Source organism: Onthophagus taurus, chromosome 1, assembly GCF_036711975.1.
Source record: "Onthophagus taurus isolate NC chromosome 1, IU_Otau_3.0, whole genome shotgun sequence".
NCBI classification, from domain to species: Eukaryota; Metazoa; Arthropoda; class Insecta; order Coleoptera; family Scarabaeidae; genus Onthophagus; species Onthophagus taurus.
The window spans coordinates 3,917,751-3,930,811 of record NC_091966.1 but is presented as its reverse complement, the minus strand read 5'-3'; the positions used below and the strand labels follow the sequence as shown (position 1 = coordinate 3,930,811).

The 13,061-nt window shown below is 28.2% G+C and overlaps 1 protein-coding gene across 1 annotated transcript; it reads right to left on the bottom strand.

The window, feature by feature from the left end:
* Window positions 1-8,316: 8,316 nt before the first annotated feature.
* LOC111426815 (protein G12-like) lies at window positions 8,317-9,429 on the bottom strand. Its single transcript, XM_071194652.1, has 2 exons — window positions 9,188-9,429; window positions 8,317-9,101 (listed from the first exon to the last, which is right to left on the bottom strand). Exons 1-2 carry the CDS (start codon window positions 9,412-9,414, stop codon window positions 8,636-8,638), a joined length of 693 nt encoding a protein of 230 aa, XP_071050753.1. The 5' UTR covers window positions 9,415-9,429; the 3' UTR covers window positions 8,317-8,635.
* Between the last annotated feature and the right edge of the window lie 3,632 nt (window positions 9,430-13,061).

Genomic DNA, 13,061 nt, shown 5'->3' with positions numbered 1-13,061 from the left:
ATTGAGATATCATGATGAAATAAGAAATATTTTAAAGCAATTTTAATCAAGAATAAGTGTGTCATAGAAAATTTCTTCGATTCGATAAACATCGTAGTTATGACTTTTTAATTTCAACTGTGCACAATTAAATATTGTAGATTTAAAAAGTTGAAATTAAAAAATCGTATCTCAAGAACTAATTGAGATATAATGATGGAATAAAAAGCAGTTTAATACAGATTTAATAGAGAATAAGTGTGCTATAGAAAATTTCTTCGTTTCCATAAATATCGTAGTTATGACATTTTAATTCCAACTCTGCACAATTAAATGTTGTAAACTTAAAAATTGACTTAAATAATCGTATCTCAAGAACGGATTGAGATATCATGATGAAATAAAAAATATTTTAAAGCAAATTTAATCAAGAATAAGTTTTCCATAGAAAATTTCTTCGTTTCCATAAACATCGTAGTTATGACTTTTTAATCCCAACTCAGCACAATTAAATGTTGTAAACTTAAAGATTGACTTAAACAGTCGTATCTCAAGAACGGATTGAGATATCATGATGCTTTACAAAACATTTTAAAGCAAATTTAATTACGAATAAGTGTGCTATAGAAAATTTTTTCGTTTCCATAAACATGGTAGTTATGATTTTTTAATTCCAATTGTGCACAATTAAATATTGTAGATTTAAAAAGTTGAAATTAAAAAATCGTATCTCAAGAACTAATTGAGATATAATAAGGAAATAAAAAACAGTTTGAAGCAAATTTAATGCAGAATAAGTATTCCATAGAAAATTTCTTTGTATCCATAAACATCGTAGTTATGATTTTTTAATCCTAACTGTGCATTATTAAACATTGTAAATTTAAATGTTGAAATTATAAAATAGTATCTCAAGCACTAATTGAGATATAATAATGAAATGAAAAGCATTTTGAAGCAAATTTAATGGAGAATAACTGTGCCTTAGAAAATTTCTTCGATTCCATATACATCGTAGTTATGAGTTTTTAATCCCAACTCTGCACAATTAAATGTTGTAAACTTAAAGGTTGACTTAAACAATCGTATCTCAAGAACGGATTGAGATATCACGATGAAATAAAACACGTTTTAAAGCAAATTTAATCACGAATAGGTGTGCTATAGAAAATTTCTTCGTTTCCATAAACATCGTAGTTATGACTTTTAAATCCCAACTCTGCACAATTAAATGTTGTAAACTTAAAAGTTGATTTAAAAAATCGTATCTCAAGAACTAATTGAGATATACAAATGAAATAAAAAGCAGTTTGAAGCAAATTTAATGGAGAATAAATGGGCCTTAGAAAATTTCTTCGTTTCCATAAACATCGTAGTTATGATTTTTTAATTCCAACTGTGCACAATTAAATATTGTAGATTTAAAAAGTTGAAATTAAAAAATCGTATCTCAAGAACTAATTGAGATATAATAATGGAATAAAAACCAGTTTGAAGCAAATTTAATGGAGAATAAGTATGCCATAGAAAATTTCTTTGTTTCCATATACATCGTAGTTATGAGTTTTTAATCCCAACTCTGCACAATTAAATGTTGTACACTTTAAGGTTGACTTAAACAATCGTATCTCAAGAACGGATTGAGATATCATGATGAAATAAAAAATATTTTAAAGCAAATTTAATCACGAATAAGTGTGCTATAGAAAATTTCTTCGTTTCCATAAACATGGTAGTTATGATTTTTTAATTCCAACTGTACACAATTAAATGTTGTAAACTTAAAGATTGACTTAAACAATCGTATCTCAAGAACGAATTGAGATATTGTGATGAAATAAAAAACGTTTTAAAGCAAATTTAATCAAGAATAAGTGTGCTATAGAAAATTTCTTCGTTTCCATAAACATCGTAGTTATGACTTTTAAATCCCAACTCTGCACAATTAAATATTGTAGATTTAAAAAGTTGAAATTAAAAAATCGTATATCATGAACTAATTGAGATATAATAATGAAATAAAAAACAGTTTGAAGCAAATTTAATGGAGAATAAGTATGGCATAGAAAATTTCTTTGTTCCCATAAATATCGTAGTTATGATTTTTTAATCCTAACTGTGCATTATTAAACATTGTAAATTTAAAACTTTGAAATTATAAAATAGTTTCTCAAGAACTAATTGTGATATAATAATGAAATGAAAAGCAGTTTGAAGCATATTTAATGAAGAATAACTATGCCTTAGAAAATTTCTTCGTTTCCATAGTCACGATTTTTTAATCCCAACTCTACACGTTTGATTGTTATTGATTTTAAATACAAAAATTTTAAAAATCATATATCTCAAGAACAAATAGAGATATAATGATGAAATAAAAAACGTTTTAAAGCAAATTTAATGAAGAATAAGTGTGCAATAAAAAATTTCGTCGTCTCCATAATCATCGTAGTTATGAGTTTTTAATCCCAACTCTGCACAATTAAATGTTGTAAACTTAAAACTTGATTTAATCATTCGTATCTAAAGAACGGATTGAGATATGATGAAATAAGAAATGGTTTAAAGCAAATTTAATCAAGAATAAGTGTGCTATAGAAAATTTCTTCGTTTCCATAAACATCGTAGTTATGACTTTTAAATCCCAACTCTGCACAGTTAAATGTTGTAAACTAAAAAGTTGATTTAAAAAATCGTATCTCAAGAACTAATTGAGATATACAAATGAAATAAAAAGCAGTTTGAAGCAAATTTAATGGAGAATAAATGGGCATTAGAAAATTTCTTCGTTTCCATAAACATCGTAGTTATGATTTTTTAATTCCAATGTCCACAATTAAATATTGTAGATCTAAAAAGTTGAAATTAAAAAATCGTATCTCAAGAACTAATTGAGAAATAATAATGAAATAAAAAACAGTTTGAAGCAAATTAAATGGAGAATAAGTATGCCATAGAAAATTTCTTTGTTTCCATAAATATCGTAGTTATGACTTTTTAATCCTAACTGTGCATTATTAAACATTGTAAATTTAAAAGTTGAAATTATAAAATAGTATCTCAAGAACTAATTGAGATATATTAATGAAATAAAAAGCAGTTTGAAGCAAATTTAATGGAGAATAACTGTGCCATAGAAAATTTCTTCGTTTCCATAAACATGGTAGTTATGATTTTTTAATTCCAACTGTGCACAATTAAATGTTGTAAACTTAAAGATTGACTTAAACAATTGTATCTCAAGAACGGATTGAGATATCATGATGAAATAAAAAACGTTTTAAAGCAAATTTAATCACGAATAAGTGTGCCATAGAAAATTTCTTTGTTTCCATAAACATCGTAGTTATGCTTTTTAATTCCAACTGTGCACAATTAAACATTGTAGATTTAAAAAGTTGAAATTAAAAAATCGTATCTCAAGAACTAATTGAGATATAATAATGGAATAAAAAGCAGTTTGAAGCAAATTTAATGGAGAATAAGTGTGCCTTAGAAAATTTTTTCGTTTCCATAAACATCGTAGTTATGATTTTTTAATCCTAACTGTGCGTTATTAAACACTGTAAATTTTAAAGTTGAATTTATAAAATAGTATCTCAAGAACTAATTGAGATATATTAATGAAATAAAAAGCAGTTTGAAGCAAATTTAATGGAGAATAAGTATGCCATAGAAAATTTCTTCGTTTCCATAAACATGGTAGTTATGATTTTTTAATTCCAACTGTGCACAATTAAATATTGTAGATTTAAAAAGTTGAAATTAAAAATCGTATCTCAAGAACTAATTGAGAAATAATAATGAAATAAAAACCAATTTGAAGCAAATTTAATGGAGAATAAGTATGCCACAGAAAATTTCTTTGTTTCCATAAATATCGTAGTTATGATTTTTTAATCCTAACTGTGCATTATTAAACATTGTAAATTTAAAAGTTGAAATTATAAAATAGTATCTCAAGAACTAATTGAGATATAATAATAAAATAAAAAGCATTTTGAAGCAAATTTAATGAAGAATAACTGTGCCTTAGAAAATTTATTCGTCTCCATAAACATCGTAGTTAGGATTTTTTAATCCCAACTCTGCTCGTTTGATTGTTATTGATTTTAAATACAAAAATTAAAAAAATGATATATCTCAAAAACGAATTGAGATATATTAATGAAATAAAAAGCAGTTTGAAGCAAATTTAATGGAGAATAAGTGTGCCTTAGAAAATTTCTTCGTTTCCATAAACATCGTAGTTATGATTTTTTAATCCCAACTCTACACGTTCGATTAATCGTTATTAGTTTTTTAGGTTGTATAAGCTTTATTAGATGCTATATTATATAGGACTTACACAAGCTACATGACGGTTATCTTTTGGCTTATGGTTATTAATACCATTTAATTACTGCTCCTATTGTTTATTATCAAGGGGTGAGATGGTGGATAACGTTTATTGTCATGGATAAACTAATCACGAATTATTAACTGTACGATTTGGTCCCCATTTGGATAGATGTATGACATCAATTTGAAAATAAAAAATCATTAAAAAGAAAAAATATTCGGTTATACATCTTTAAGTTTGTAATAGACATCTTTTATTCATTAACAAAAGTTATCCAATTTTAATTTTTCTTTAATTTCAGGCGACATCTATTCTTCACTAGCGAAACTAATGTTACTAATTTCCTATTTTTTTTATGATCATTTACCAAACATGCTTAAATCAAAGCTTTTATCGGTTTTCCCTTCACATTTATATACACAAATAAGTACAGTAAATATGTATTTAAAATAAACACAAATTTGTGATGAATTATAAAAATTATTTATACTTTATCTATTAGAACATAGATGTCCATCTCTTACACATTGATTTAATTAAACAATTTACTTATTTTAGCTTTTATTAATCATAATAATTTTACATACAACACAAATTTAAGTATAATAACCCAATATTTATATACAGATAAGTTAATTATTAATAATCCCATCCAAGAATTGCATAAAATAATATTTTAATCATATCTACATCCACTCCTGCATCGCTAAGTTCTTGAATCAAAAGTTTAAATTCTTCATCAACAAATAAAAATTCTTCGAAGAAACTTTTCGATTCATTGCTTGATATTTTCAAGAAAAAATCAATAAAATCATTACTTCTTCGTAAAAGTTCGATAATTTTAAATCGGGTATCATCGATAGAGTATACCTTTAAGAATTCATCAAAAAAAGTTTCAATACCTCCCAAATTTCCACCAGATCCGACCGTAATTTCGTTGATATCGCTTAAAATATTATTAACTTCTGATTCTAAATTAATATTATGATCGGTTTCCAGCCAGGTAGTAAAACTTTGAAATTGTTCGTTGATTACAATGCGAACAATAAATTCTTGAAATTTTGTATCCTCCGATTTTCCTTGAATATTTTTGATTATTTCTATAAATTTGTCGTCTTCTTGACTGAATATCTCTGTAAGATTACGCAGTTCTTCCCATGGAATAGTTGCGATTAACTCGTCTAAATCTTCACGCAGGGTTGATTGGGCTGATGTAGAAATGTTAAATATACCAAAACAACACAGAAGGAGTAATAAAACTTTCATGGTTTGTTGTAGATTTGTTACTATTAACACTAATTAAGAGAATTGAACTAGAAACTTATTAAAATTTTGGCGATATTCTTACCTTAAAAATTCATAAAGAATAACTGATTTGTTATAGAATTCTATATGAAAATTAATCTAATCTTTTCGTATCACTACTTCATTGAGATATGTGCTGACTAATATCAATACTTATTACGATTGATATTAATATTAGTCATGTTTTCAACACTATTTTGATAGTAACTGATCTGTTGGGTTGGTAATAATAATAAATAACATTTTATTGATTCATTGCAAATCATTTTCATCCACAATATTGTCCTCTAAAATTTTTACTTTTCGAGTTATAACAAGAAATTTTATCCCAAAAAAATATCATTTTAGAGACTTTATGACTTTATGGTTTATAACTAAAAATGTAAGTTGTTTGGAAAGAAATCGTTTATGGATTATCTTTTTATGATTAATTACAAAACATTTTTATTAATGTCATTTTCCCCCACAACTTTTAAATTTTGAGTTTAAAACTATTATGTTGTTAAATGCTTCAAATTTGAAATATTTGGAGTTTTAAATCTGCTAGGTTGGTAATAATAATAATTGGATTAACATTACTTATAAATATCGTTTTATTGATTCATTGCAAATAATTTTCATCAACAATATCATCCCGTACCATTTTTAGTTCTCCAATTATAACAAAAAGTATTATACAAAGAAGTCATTTTAGACACTTTAAGACTTTATGGTTTATAACTAAAAATGTAAGTTGTTTGGAAAGAAATTGTTTATGGATTATGTTTTTGTGATTAATTACGAACAATTTTTATTAATGTCATTCTCCTCCACAACTTTTAAATTTTGAATTAAAAACAATTTCGTTGATAAATGCTTCAAATTTGAAATATTTGGGATTTTAAATCTGCTAGGTTGGTAATAATAATAATTGGATTAGAATCACGTATAAATATCGTTTTATTGATTCATTGCAAATAATTTTCATCAACAATATTATCCCCTCCCATTTTTAGGTCTCGAGTTATAACAAAAAGTTTTATCCAAAGATGTCATTTTAAAGACTTTAAGACTTTATGGTTCATAACTAAAAATGTAAGTTGTTTGGAAAGAAATTGTTTATGGATTATGTTTTTGTGATTAATTACGAACAATTCTTATTCATGTCATTCTCCTCCACAACTTTTAAATTTTGAGTTAAAAACTATTTCGTTGTTAAATGCTTCAAATTTGAAATATTTGGGATTTTAAATCTGCTAGGTTGGTAAAAATAATAATTGGATTAAAATCACTTATAAATATCGTTTTATTGATTCATTGCAAATAATTTTCATCAACAATATTATCCCCTACAATTTTTGGTTTTCGAGTTATAACAAAAAGTTTTATCCAAAAATATCATTTTAGAGACTTTAAGACTTTATGGTTTATAACTAAAAATGTATGTAGTTTAGAAAGGAATCGTTTATGGATTGTCTTTTTGTGATTAAATACAAACAATTTTTATTAATGTCATTCTTCTCCACAACTTTTAAATTTTGAGTTAAAAATTATTTCGTTGTTAAATGCTTCAAATTTGAAATATTTGGGATTTTAAATCTGCTAGGTTGGTAATAATAATAATTGGATTAAAATCACTTATAAATATCGTTTTATTGATTCATTGCAAATAATTTTCATCAACAATATTATCCCCTCCCATTTTTAGTTCTCGAGTTATAACAAAAAATTTTATAAAAATATCATTTTAGAGACTTTAAGACTTTATGGTTTATAACTAAAAATGTAAGTTGTTTGGAAAGAAATCGTTTATGGATTATGTTTTTGTGATTAATTACGAACAATTTTTATTAATGTCATTCTCCTCCACAACTTTTAAATTTTGAATTAAAAACAATTTCGTTGATAAATGCTTCAAATTTGAAATATTTGGGATTTTAAATCTGCTAGGTTGGTAATAATAATAATTGGATTAAAATCACTGATAAATATCGTTTTATTGATTCATTGCAAATAATTTTCATCAACAATATTATCCCCTCCCATTTTTAGTTCTCGAGTTATAACAAAAAATTTTATCCCAAAATATCATTTTAGAGACTTTAAGACTTTATGGTTTATAACTAAAAATGTATGTAGTTTAGAAAGAAATTGTTTATGGATTATCTTTTCGTGATTAATTACAAACAATTTTTATTAATGTCATTCTCCTCCACAACTTTAAAATTTTGAGTTAAAAACTATTCCGTTGTTAAATGCTTCAAATTTGAAATATTTGGGATTTTAAATCTGCTAGGTTGGTAATAATAATAATTGGATTAAAATCACTTATAAATATCGTTTTATTGATTCATTGCAAATAATTTTCATCAACAATATTATTCCCTACCATTTTTAGGTCTCGAGTTATAACAAAAAGTTTTATCCAAAGATGTCATTTTAGAGAGTTTAAGACTTTATGGTTCATAACTAAAAATGTAAGATGTTTGGAAAGAAATTGTTTATGGATTATGTTTTTGTGATTAATTACAAACAATTTTTATTAATGTCATTCTCCTCCACAACTTTTAAATTTTGAGTTAAAAACTATTCCGTTGTTAAATGCTTCAAATTTGAAATATTTGGGATTTTAAATCTGCTAGGTTGGTAATAATAATAATTGGATTAAAATCACTTATAAATATCGTTTTATTGATTCATTGCAAATAATTTTCATCAACAATATTATCCCCTACAATTTTTGGTTTTCGAGTTATAACAAAAAGTATTATCAAAAAATATCATTTTAGAGACTTTAAGACTTTATGGTTTATAACTAAAAATGTAAGATGTTTGGAAAGAAATTGTTTATAGATTATGTTTTTGTGATTAATTAATTTTCATTAACATAATTCTTATCCATAACTTTTAAATTTTGATGTCCTATTAGTGGTTTATATTAAAATGATTAAAAAAAAACTAGAGTGATATTCACAGTACTTTTCCTTTATTTACAAGAGCTAGAATCAGTTTAGTAGAATCCTGGTTTATTTACACATACTCAAGGGGAACTTCAGGGAAGTAAACTCTAGACCATCCAAGGAATTCTTTGATGAATTCTATGATGTATTCTACGTCAATTCCAGCTGTTTCCAAGAAGGCGATGATCTCTTGAACTTCATCGATCGCAAGAATTTCGTTTAAGAATTCCCTAGCGGTGTTGCTAGAAATGAAAGCGTAGAACGCTCGGAATGATTCGCTTTCGTTAAGTAAAACGTCGATTTGGGCAATGAGGGCATCGAATGGGATGAGTTCTTTAATTTCGTCGATAAGGGCTCTAAGTCCACCTAAATTGCCACCGTCTCCAGGTGTAGCACCTCCAATTAAATCGTGAATGTTTCCAACGATATCATCAACATTGACGCCGTTTTCAAGACAGAAGTTTTTGAAATTAATCCACGATGGGTTTCCGGCAACTCCGGCTACAAGTGCTCCCCATTCCGGTCCTTGAAGGTACCTATTAATAAAAAGTAACATCTATTTAATATTACTCTTTAAATAATAATCTGCGACTATAAATAAACGTATGGATGTGTTACATACCTAAGCATATATTGAACTTCCTCATCACCTGCACTAAACCGTGAGATAGCAGCAATAATTTCATCAGTTGGGATCAACTCCACGATGGTGGCAAGGTCATCGTTTAATCCGCGTGTCTTCCCGGGGAAACCGAGCCTTATTTCTGCGTTAGCAGCAGCCAAAGCAAACAGAAAAACAATAATCTTCATATTGAACGGTATAATCAGTACCTGATTGATATAAGTCATTCTTAAAATCTCAGATATTTATATACTCCATATAATCTTACATCTAATCTTCGAGTGGTTTTGCATCACTAAAGATCGAACGTGGACCAATCGCTGGTTTAAGATATTCGATCAATAACCAACCTTGTATTAATCAGGAAAATCAGCGTATATAAGATATCGATTTCGACAAGGTTAAACTACGCAATTTGGGGCTTTACCTGTACTCTTGTCTTTTTAATCTATTCGGTTTTATTTAGATAAATGTTGTTAGATTGTTTGTTGGAATCGTTATCGATTGCTATTGATGTGAGAAATCATTTTCCTCATATACAGGGTGTTTTATAATATATGGGATAGCTTGTCCAAAAATTTTAAAAAAGTTTCTATCAACTTACCCTCTAAAATGCACCATTTTCTAGATACAGGGTGTTGAAATTTAATAAAAAAAATCGTTTTTTAACAGCGTTAACAGCGTTTGTAAGCATTTTCTACTCATAATAAGCTAAGTTTTGTGCGAGAAAATTTTTTTTTAAAGTCATAATTGGCGAAGTGGTTGTTTTTCCCCAACTTCTACGCCACTGGAAAAAGTACGGTTTTGAGATGTTGCGTTAGAGAGATGTTGGAAATGTTCGCCGTTAGCTTCAATGCAATTCTTCGACACATTGACTGTCTAACACGCAGGAAAATTCACGGAGTGTTCCGAATTATGTCGCAAGATACAACAATGCTGTCTTTTAATTGGTCAACATTTTCAACTTGAGTAGCGTAGACTAGGGTTTTCAGATGGCCCCAAAAGAAAAAATCTAAACAATTAAATTCCCGAGATCGCGGTGGCCAAGGGTGCGAACCTCCTCGACCGATCCAACGATCTGGGTATATAACCAAACTAAGAATATCATTAGATAAAACACACTTTTCGATAAAAGTTCATAATGAGAAATATGTCAATAATTTTGCGCCAAGATTTACTAACCTCAGCAATACTCAATTTTCAAACGACGACATAGATATTTTAAATTTGGGACATAAATACTCAATTCAAAAATATAAAAACCCTATAGAATTGGCCATAATACTGGAATCACAACTTCACAAACACAATAATTTCCATAATATAGCTAGTGAAAGCATAAAATATTTAAAAGACTCAAACACAAACAATAAAAACTCACAATACCAAGAGATTATAATGAGAAATATTAGTAAGCTCAAACAGAAGATAGATGATAATAACCTGATTGTAACGCCAGGCGACAAGAATGCAGGGCTAGTCATACTCGATAGATTGACATACATTGACAAAACTATAGAATTTTTGAAACAAAATAACATACAACACTTTAATAAGGACCCCACCTTGCAATATCATAAAAAACTTAAAGTCTTAATAAATAAAAATAAGATAAGCCTGGAGAAATTTAACATAAATACTTATAACTCAGTCCAAATGAACCCTCTAACACCTTGTTTAAAGTGTCTCATAAAATTGCATAAAATATACCATAGCATTAGGCCCATTGTGAGTAATGCTAATACTCCATCTGAAAAGATCTCTAAAAACATTCAAAGATTTCTCTATGAAAACTTTACTTCTACAATAAAACATAATATAAAAAACTCCATACAACTAATACACAAACTTAAGGATGTCACTATCAATAATAAATCAAGGCTTATTTCGTTTGACATAAAGAATTTGTATACCAACATACCAGTAAACGACACTATGCACATCATTAAAAAGACACTCTTACAGAACATCAATGACTTTTATGACATTAAAACTGAAGACATTGATAACCTCATTGAAGTAATTAATCACGTTTGCAAGCAGAACTTCTTCATTTTCAATAATAAATACTATATGATGAAAGATGGTTTACCAATGGGGTCTCCAGTATCGGGTATACTTTCTGACATCTTCGTTAGTTCCTTTAAAAGCACTCTATTTTCCGACAAATACCGTTTATTTACAAAAGATATTAAGTTCTACACTAGATACGTCGACGATATATTAATGATTTACGAGGGTAACCACGCAATGCTTAGCGCTCTCATGAATGTCTTTAATAATATTAGCTGCTAGAATCTAACCGTAGCATTAATTTCCTAGACTTAACTATAAAAAGACATACAAATGACAAATCATTGGATTTCAATATATATAGAAAGCCAACTGCTACCGACTGTGTGATACCTAAAAAGTCTTTCAATTGCATAAGCCATAAAACTGCAGCATTTCGATTCTTCTTCCATAGAGCTGTACACATTCCACTTAGCAATAGAGACTTCACCAATGAATTGATTCTGATAACAGAAATTGGACTTAAAAATGGATCTGATATAAAAGATATTCAGACCTTCTACAATAGTTTCCATAGAAGTAATATAAACAACTTAATTTTCCCTAGATGTAAACAAAAACTAACTTATGTAAAAGTACCTTATCAACCTAATCTACAATACAAATTTAAAGAAATCCTATTCAAGCATAACATTAATGTCGCTTTCACAAACAACAATAACATGAGCCAAATGCTTATAAATAACAAACAAAATTGCTAGACTCTCGTCTGAGCCGGTTTTGTATCGTATTCGTTTTAATTTTTAATGTGTAACAAATTGAATTGTGATTGTATCTGATTATTCAAGAATTTTTCCGTTGTTTTAAAGTACCATAACATTTGGTTGTATTGTCTGTACACGAGAAAACATTTGTTTAAACATTGATATTTATGTTGAGGTCATTACTCTACAACCTTCACTTGTGAACCCATTTGACGGTAATTAATTTAATATTTTTATTTATATTATTTACTTTATATATTATTTTAGTCGTGCCTGATGACGACTCTGCGGTGAGTCGAAACATATGTAGCACAGATCCTGAATAGTTAATAAAAAATTTTCATCTTTACATCTATATTCCTTTATCTATACATCAAAGATGAACCTGGAGAATCTAATAGCTATAATAACCAAACTAAAGTGGGCCGGAGCTCCATCGTGCATAAAGTACATGTTTTGTACTTGAAGCGGTGCATCTTCCAGCAGTTCCAGCAGTACTTCTTCTAGAAATCGATAATATGCACCGTATAATCTGTTCGATAAAAAATGTGGGCCTATCAAATGATCACGGACGATGACAGACCAAACATTTATGGAAAATTGTTGCTGATGATGGCCTTCTGCAATTTCATGTGGATTTTCTTCTGCCTATATGTGGTTATCGTGAAAATTGAAAATACCATCCTTCGAGAAAGATGTTTCATCAGTAAACAGAACTTCGGCTCCAAACTTAGGATTTTGAGCTATTTTGTCTTGCAACCATGAACAAAAAGCCAATATGGTAGGGATACAAAAGTTGCCTTTTCAAAATTCTCCAAACCGTCGAGTGAGATAGGTTTAAGTTATGAGCAATTTTTCTGGTACTTGTGGTCGGATTTTCATCAATTTCGTTCTTCCACTTGGGAATTTGCAACTTCCATAGGCCGCCCATTATCAATATTTCTTTTAAAAGTTCAATTTTACCATAGTCGTTGGTGAATGCGTAGAAACAAGTTATGGTGTGGTACTGGGCGATCAGGATGTCTTTCTTGATACAACCGCCTTGCTTCTGCCGAATTACCGCACCCCATTCCGTAAAGGTAATGTATTTCGCACAT